Genomic DNA, 9,247 nt, shown 5'->3' with positions numbered 1-9,247 from the left:
GCATATGCCCTCTCTTCTTATCAGCTGGACACTTCACTCTCCCCTCTAGTCCTCTGTGGCTATGTCACTGACTCTGGGCCCAAGAGTCCCCTGGTCTTTTCAGAGTGATGAGATTTGAAGATGCTTATAATTAATCCATTGGACTAATGGAACATGTGAACATCAGAAAATGTGTAACAAAACTGACCTGGTCAGAAAGAGACTGGAGGAACCTCAGACTATAGCCCTCAATCACCCTTCAGGTCTGGAAAGGATCTCAACCTTGTGGCACAACTTTCAGCCAAGCTTTAAATATATATATTGGGGGGACAATAACACTAATGTGTGGTCACCATGAAATGGTCAGTCATTAAAAATCCAAAGGACAACATTTACCTAAAAACTAACTTGCAAAAGGATTAGTATTCTGGAACATTTAATTGTACTTAGGAGGAGCGTGTACATAGACCAAGTGGCAGTTGTTCAGACACAATAAGGGAACCACGAATGGTTTAAAATTAGGAAATATATGCAGCAGGGCAGTATTCTTTCACCATACTTACTCAATCTGTATGCTGAGCAAATAATCCAAGAAGCTAGATTATATGAAGAAAAACGTGGCATCAGAATTAGAGGAAGGCTCATTAACAACCTGCAATATGCAAATGAAACAAACTTGCTTGCTGATAGTGAAGAGGACTTAAAATACTGGTGAAAATCAAAGACCACAACCTTTGGTATGCGTTTCATCTCAATGTAAAAAACAACAAAACTCCTCATCTCTGAACCAAAAAACAATATACATGTAAATGGAGAAAAGATTGAAGTTGTCAAATACATTGTTTTGCTCGGATCAACTGTCAAATACTCATGCAATCAGCAGTATTGCATTTAGCAAAAATATCATAGACTGCCAAAAGAAAACTGATCTTTGTTTTAGGAAGTACAACCAGTATGTTCCTTGGAAGCCAGGATGGCCAAACTATGTCTCTCATACTTAAGACATATTATCAGGAGGGACCAGTCACTAGTGAAGAATATGTTTGGTAAAGTGGAAAGGTTGGAGAAAGACCCCAAATGAGGATAGATTGTCACCGTGGCAGCATTGATGGACTCAGGTTTAATGATTTTGTTAGTCTGGCCCAGGACTGGGCAGTGTTTTGTTCTGTTGTGTATATGGTTGCTATGACTCAGTACCAACTCGATGGCACATAACAACAGCAGCAGGTGTATATACACTGGAGGCATTATTTCCATTCCTGAACCTTAATGTCAGTGGTTCGAAACTACCAGCTGCTCCACGGGAGAAAGATGAGGCTTTCTACTCCCGTAAAGATTTACACCCTCGGAAACCCTGTACAGGGTCGCTATGGGTTGGAACCAACTCGACGGCACTTAACAACAACAACAACAACCTTCCAGGAGCTCTGGTAGCGTAGTGGTTATGAATCGGGCTGCGAACCTCAAGGTCAGCAGTTCGAAACTACCAGCTGTTCCGCGGGAGAAAGATGAGGCGTTCTGCTCCTGTAAAGATTTACAGCCTCAGAAACCCTGTGCAGGGTCACTGAGTCGGAACTGACTCCACAGCACACAGCCACCACTACCAACCTTCCAGTTGTGGCATTGCAGGACTGCTAACTGCAAAGTTGGTGATTCAAACCTACCAATTGCTTCTCAGAAACCATATAAAGGGTCACTATGAGTGGTAATTGACTCCAAGGCACTTAATAACCACAACTCTTTTTTGGAGAATCTGCACTCCTCAATGTACAATACATCATAACAGCAATTTTGGCATTTCAAGAGACTCAAATGTGTTCCTTTTCAATGTTTTGGAACAATGAAGTGGCAAAATCAGGGATGTATGGTAGATTGGGGTAAGATTTCCCAACAAAATTCTCATAGTACAATCCCCTTACTACTCTTGAAGAATGAGCAGATGCAATGTCATGTTTGGGGAAAAATTCCAAGCACAACTTGCCTGGCCTTTATCTCACCAAAGCAATTTTCTGTTTTCTCAAAACTATAACTTATGGTAAGACGTTATGATTGTCTTGAGTCATTTGAGAAAATCTATCAGGATTATCCCTTTGGAGTTCACAAAATCAGACACATTAACCTTTTTAACTGACATTTCAGTTTGAATTTAACTGGTCCAGCAGATCCTGGTGTGACGCTGCAGCTTAATGCACTGGACTGCAAGGTCTATTTGAGCCACAGGGTCAGTGGTTCAAGCTCAACATCTGCTCCTCTGAGCCCTATACAGGGTCACTGTTAGTCAGAACTGACTCTGTGGCACTTAACACAGATATCCTCAGATGCCAGTTTTGACTAGACCTTTGTGTGTGATAAGACAAGTATTTAAACATACTTTCTTTGTCATCACCTATGCTTCTATGAACTGGAACTCAGTATCACTTCTTTATAACTTACCCATGCACAACTTTGGTTTCACTGTAGAAGTGGACAGCAGTTTTCAAGTAGAAAATTGATTCACAAAGGATATTTTACTCTTTTTAACTGTGAAATAACTTAATTATATGTGTGGCACTGTGGGTTAATGTGCCAGACTGCAAAGCCATTTGAACTCAAGATCGGTAGTTCAAGCTCACCAGCTGCTCCTTGGAAACCCTATACAGGGATGCTGTGGGTCAGAACCGACTCGACGGCACTACACAACAACAAATCATGAGGAGTTTTGCACTTTATGTCTTAGATGGCTTTTTTCTTTCTTTCTTTTTATCTAAGTTACCACAGTTTCCCAGATTAGAGAGGCTGAGAATATGATCAACAGGAATGAGGATTGGCGAGATTATGAGGAAATTCTTAGGGAAACTTTGATTGGATTTAGGAAGCATGTGGGAGTTGAGAGCAAGAATAGAGTAGAAGATAAAATTGAAATGGACACAGGAAGAAGAGCAGCTTTGAGGAGGCTAATGCATTCCATTTACTACGTTGAGGTACCTATGAGGAATTCTCATGAAGCTGACTTGCAGGTGTTGTGCAGGTGGTTGAAAGAACAATTTGGTGGTCTGGAAGTCATTGGCATTTAGATGATATATATAGTCTTAAGTTTTTATTGTGAATTGAGTGATAGTTTATATGGGAGAACAATGGTTTTATGCTTAATCGTTTCATTGCAGTGATTACAAAATCAATTGTTAAAATTGAAATAATCAAAGGAAGAGTGTATGAGAAGATGCTTAAATAGCAATCTAGGGACACAGACCTCAGAAGCTAGCAAATCAATCCCTGAAATAGCCTGAAAAGGCACTGAAAGAGTTATGTCCAGAATTCCAAGGATAAAGATGATGTGACTGGTTATTAGTTTCCACTCCACAGCAAGTTTATGTGGAGAAGATGAAACTTAAATTTGTAGTATTCAGCATTTTGATAAGAATTAGCTATAATGGAGAGCCCTCTAGTGGAAGGGAGTTTGGCACCTGAGGAGCCAAAATGTAAATGAGGCTCAGAGAGTAATTTACATGAAGTTGGCATGAAGGAGTTCCAATTTTGTGAATAAAATACAATTACTTTCCTATTAATCATGGGTTTGATCTCTCATTGTATGAAGACTATATGTTAATTGCTCTTGCTTTGCCCTGTGAAAGGTAGAAAAGAGTAACAACAGTAGAGAATAACACTTTTCAGCAGTGAGAGTTGGGAAGAGGGAAGATAAGGAAATTTTCTCCCAAGGAGAGAGGTACCAAAGCTGAGAATGGGGGAAAAACTGCAGAGGCACTTTTTTTTTTCTTTCTTTTTTAACTCAGCTGAGGGTCCAAAGACATGTATCACCTCCAGAAGGAATCTGTCTGCAAGACAGACTTCACTAAGAAAAATCATTGAAGATATACTATTGTACGTAGTGCTTTTTTATAGTTCCTCTTCTGGAAAAAATTGCTTGCTTCATGATTTTGTTTACAACATTTATTGTATGGAAACTGATGCAAGATTCATACTGAAGAAGCTCTTATAATTTCTTATGTTTTCATACAAAAAGACTAGACAGGAGAATGTTTTTTGTCATCTTCCTCTGTTTTATGAAATTAATGGAGCATAAACTTGTCAAACAGTTAACATTGCATAACTTTGCAAATTGGAAGAGGATAGTAGAAATTAACTTATTTTGTACTTCTGTTTAACTTACTATAATGACACATTTTTAATAAAACAATATTATTTAGTGAAAGTAAAATTAAAATACATTAATACATACATACATTTGTAGAAAGTTTATAAGTAAAGAAGTATACAATGTAGGGAGGAAACGTCTGCCACTAAAAATTCTTTATCTTGGTTGTATGTAAGATTTTGTTACATACTATATAGTAAAATGGATAGTATATTAGAAAAATAGTCATAAAATATATACTTTACATTTTTCTTGCATATCTTTCCATATTAATACTTATCCACTTAATCTATTTTTTAAACTGTATAGTATTTTTCAACTCTTTTCATAAACATTTTTAAAATTGAAGTAAAACATATACTCAGAGAAGTGCCCCATTTAATACATTTTTACAAAGTAAGCCTGCCCATATAACCAGATTAAGATAAAGAACAATGCTGATCACCCCATAAGCCACCTTCACACTAGCTTTCAGTCATCTATATTCTCCTCCATCTATGTTGTTGTTGTTTGGTGCCCTTCAGTTGACACACACACACAAAAAAAACTCCGCAAATCTACCCTGTCCTTCACCATCCTCACAACTGTAGTTTTTATTGAGTCCCTAGTTGCTGTCCCTGTGTCAGTCTATCTCATTGGGGGGTCTTAGTATTTTCTGCTGACCCTCCACTTAACCAAGCATGATGTCTTTCTCCAGAGACTGGTTCCTCCTGACGACATGTTCAAAGTATGTGAGACCAAGTCACTCCACCCTTGCTTCAAAGGAGCATTCTGGTTGTTCTTCCCAGACAGATTTGTTTGTTTCTCTACAAGTCCATGATACTTCTAGTATTTTTTTCCAGTGCCACAATTCCAATGTATCCATTCTTTCGTCTTCCTTACTCATTTTCCAGCTTCCACATGCATATGAGGCAATTGGAAATAGTTTGGTTTGAATCAGAGGTACCTTAGTCCTCAAAGTGACATCTTTGGCGCTTTAAAGAGATCTTTTGCATCACATTTGTCAAATGCAATAGGTAATAATGATTTGCATATGTGGAATTAGTTGTGGCTCTTTTTGAAGTTTATATAAAAATTGAGTCATAAGGCTCTACACATTTATGTCTTTCTTCTTTCAATCAGCATTATATCTTGTCAGATTCATCCAAGCAGTTGCATGTAGTAGTAGTAGTTTGTCTTTTTCCATTTGTTATATTTTCTATTGTAAAATGCATTATTATCACAGTTTATAGATTCTACGACTGATGGACATTTGAGTTCTTGGAATTGGGGCTATTATGAATAATGTTGGTGTGAGCTTTTCTGCACATGCTATTTGAATGCATTTCTATTGAGTATGTACACATTTCTGTTGTTTATAGACTTAGAAGTAAGTTTGCTGGGTTGAAGGCTTTATATAGGTTGTAAATAATCCAAAGTGGTCCTGAATCTCAGAAAGCAACGTCTGCCTTCCGTCAGCATATCAGATTTCCAGATAACTCCCTGTCCTTGTCAATACTTGGCATCAGTGTGTTTTTTGTAAATGATAATATAAAAAATCTGCCCAGTATTTTATCGTGTGAATAGATTATTATTTAACCAATGACCATTTAGTTTTTTCTTTCTTTTGCTTCTGTAATAAAGCCAGAGTCTGGACAGCTCTGATGTGTGATGGGCTCCTTAACTTGTTCTGTGTCTGATTTGGCTGTGTGAGAACATTTTAATGTTGAAATTAGCAGAGTCAATATAAATATATTTTTAAAACAGATATTCCTCAAACGCCTCCTGTTTTTGAATAATACGGTAACAATATGAAGAATCTATTGAATTGTTTTATTTTGTTGACATGAAAATTGATTTTGATTGCTTGTGGTAAATTGTTTTCTTCACTCTTGTTTAAAACTAACTTAAAAAATAGTATAATGTCTAAAACTAGACTTTTGGTGAAAGCATTGCTAAAAACAGGTGATTCAGTTCTCCAGAACTATGTGCATTCTCTTCAAACAAGCACTTAGTCTTAGCAAGTAGCACCTGCAAACACAGAAATCTTCAGTCCATTGGAAAACTGCTGTGTGAATTACTTGAGACTGTAATCATTTAGGTTTTGGAAAATTATTTGAATTTTACTCTTTGAAAGAGAGAGAGATAATTCTAGTTAGAGAACTCTGCTTCCAATTCAAACCTTACTTTTAAAACACTCTCCTCCCCCATTTCCTCATTTTCTTTTAACATAAGTTTTTTTAAAGAGTGTGAAAATTGAAGGGCTTGCTTTTTAAGTGTGATACCAGATTCCTGTATCTGCTTATGTTAGGGGATGTGATTGGTTACGATAGCCACTCTTCCTGTTGTGTTTAGCGTTAAACAGGTGTTGGTGTTGGCACAGGTGGTTTCGGTGCTAGTCAGTCACCATGAGTAATTTCATGGGAGGTTTTAGATATCATTAACCCACCTAGTTTGGCGCTGTGGACTAATGTGTCAGACTGCAAAGTCATTTGAACTGCAAGGTCAGTGGCTCAAGCTCACCAGCTGCTCCTTGGAAACCCTATACAGGTTTGCTATGGATCCGAATCTACTCGACTGCACTCAACAACAACAACAACTAATAGCTGAATGGTCTCTTTTAAAGTTCCTCATGGACTTACAAAACAATTTTGACTTTCCTGTTATTCTTTGCTTTTGTCAGTTGTATGTTCAGTCATTCATTTTTGAAATAGCTGTAATGACCAGAATGAGCATGTAATTTTCATACTAGTAAGTGTAAACATGGTTTTTTAACTTTCAGATGTGAAGGTTCTCTCTGCATTGCTTGTTAATTGCTGTTTAGTGACAGTAGAAAGCCATTGCTTTATATTATATTCTATTTCTATTTCTGTTCTTTTTTTGTGTGGAAAACGATCTTTAGATGTTGAGATTTTGTGTTAATCTATCACAAAATAGCTCTGAAAATCTGTCAATTCTTGGTTTTCTGTACTAATGATAATGCATCTAAAAGTGCCTAAATGATTAACAAGCATGCTGAAAACCATATTAAAGATGGGATTTTCACTGACCTCTTCATTCCCAATCCCTACATCTTTTTATCATTATCAATAATGAGTAGCAAACCATGCTGAGTTGGTTTTTTTGCTTCTCAGTTGCTGATAAAAGTTCTAATATTCTAAAAGGGAGTGTGTGGTTTAAAGGAACACACATATCATCAACTTCCAACAAGTAACTGTTATTTCTCTTATATTTCATATTCATGGGCTTGGTTTGGAGATTAATTTTAGAGACCACTGTCAAGTCTTAATTTAAAAAATGCTTTAACCTCTCATTATTTTGGGGTATATCAAGCCACTGCAGTCCGTCTTTACAAAGAAGCCCAATATTAGTTGATTCAACTTGCAACTTCTTCTCTAATGCAACAGAGAATAAAGCACCCAGTACCTAGACCCAGGAGTCCTGGTGTGGTGCTATGGGTTAATGCACCAGACTGCAAAGGCGTTTGAAATGCAAGGCTGGCAGTTCAAGCTCACCAGTCACTCCTTGGAATCCCTATATAGGGTTGCTATGGGTCAGAACCGACTTGACGGCACTTAACAACAACAACATGTAGACCTAACTCCTTTTCACTTAAGTACATCTAAAAGTTATTTCTCTTCCTACACAGGTATCAGTCAAAGCCGGATCTCTCACTGGCTATTGCAGCAGGGATCAGACCTAAGCGAACAGAAGAAGAGGGCATTTTATCGATGGTATCAACTTGAAAAGACAAATCCTGGTAACTACTATTTTTTTTTTTTCAATTTAATTATTTTATTGAATCCTTGTGTTGACTTAGCATCAATAACATAGTTTCATACACTTTACTGTTGTTCTTTTATGCGTTCTTCACTAAAGTCTAAGCTTACCAGCTGCTCTGTGGAAACCCTTTCAGCGTTATTATGAGTCAGAACAACAAGAAGAAGCCCTGATTGTATATTCTTTGGTGCCTGACATTGTCTAGTTATTCTTCCTCTTCCTTCCAGGATGCTCTTTGCTTCCAGATTATGTGATATTCCTAACTGTGATAGTTAGCAGTTCATCTTTTCTACAATTCTAGGTTTACACCTAATATTCCCTGTTCTTTTTTGTAATTCTTGCTATAAACAGTAATATGGATTTAATATTTATATTTAATAAAATTTTCAGAACTGACTCAACACTTTACAACAACAGCATATTAGCTTTATCTTTATAAAATAAATGAATAAATTTTTAAATAAGATAATAGGTATAGATAATTGTGGGTTTTTTTGCAGTTAATTCAAAGCTTATGGCCCTCACTTGCTTCAGTGCTTATCTCTAAAGAATAAGGGTTGTTTTGTTATTAAATACCTTCAAGTCAGTTCTGACTCAGCCACCCTGTATAGGATTTCCAAAGAGCAGCTGGTGAATTTGAACCACCGACCTTACAGTTCAAACCACCCTTGCAGTCCAGGTCCAATGCAATATCCCACAGCACCACCCCAGGATTCCAAACAATAAGGGTTGTTGTTCTTAGGTGCCATCGAGTCAGTACCGACTCATAGCGACCCTATGCACAACAGATGAAACACTGCCTGGCCTTGGGCCGACCTCACAATTGCTGCCACACTTGAACCCATTGATGCTGCCACTTCACCAATCCGTTTCACTGGGGGTTTTCCTCTTTTTCTCTGACCGTCCACCTTACCACACATGATAGTCTTCTCCAGCAACTGGTCCCTCCTAACAATATGTCTGAAGTATGAGACATGAAGTTTGGCCATCTTGGCCTCCAAGGAGCACTCTGGCTGCACTTCTTCCAACACAGATCTGTTGGCTCTTTTGGCAGCCCATGACACTTTCAATATTCTCCTCCAACACCATAACTCAATGACAGTCTTCTTTATTAACTCTCTAGCTTTCACATGCATATGAGGTTATTGAAAATATCATGGCTTGGGTCAGGCATACCTTAGTCTTCAAGCTGACATCTTTGCTCTTCAACACTTTCAAAAGGTCTTGTGTAACTGATTTACCTATGCAATACGTCATTTGATTTCCTGACGGCTGCTTCTGTGAGTGTTGATAGTTGATCCAAGAAGAATGAAGTCCTTGACAACTTCAATCTTTTCTTCATTGATAAGAATGTTGTTTATTAGTCCAGTGGTGAGG

General features: G+C 37.6%; 1 protein-coding gene across 4 annotated transcripts in view; it reads left to right on the top strand.

The window, feature by feature from the left end:
• HMBOX1 (homeobox containing 1) overlaps positions 1 to 9,247 on the top strand; it is a 271,437-nt gene that overhangs the window by 177,238 nt on the left and 84,952 nt on the right. For all 4 annotated transcript variants that reach the window (XM_006864338.1, XM_006864337.1, XM_006864336.1 and 1 more), the window contains one exon: positions 7,740 to 7,850. In XM_006864338.1, the coding sequence (XP_006864400.1) occupies positions 7,740 to 7,850 (111 nt within the window). The remainder of the gene's footprint in view (positions 1 to 7,739; positions 7,851 to 9,247) is intronic.

The sequence above is a fragment of the Chrysochloris asiatica genome, unplaced genomic scaffold, assembly GCF_000296735.1.
Source record: "Chrysochloris asiatica unplaced genomic scaffold, ChrAsi1.0 scaffold00064, whole genome shotgun sequence".
Taxonomy (NCBI): Eukaryota; Metazoa; Chordata; class Mammalia; order Afrosoricida; family Chrysochloridae; genus Chrysochloris; species Chrysochloris asiatica.
This window is presented reverse-complemented; position numbering and strand designations above follow the sequence as displayed.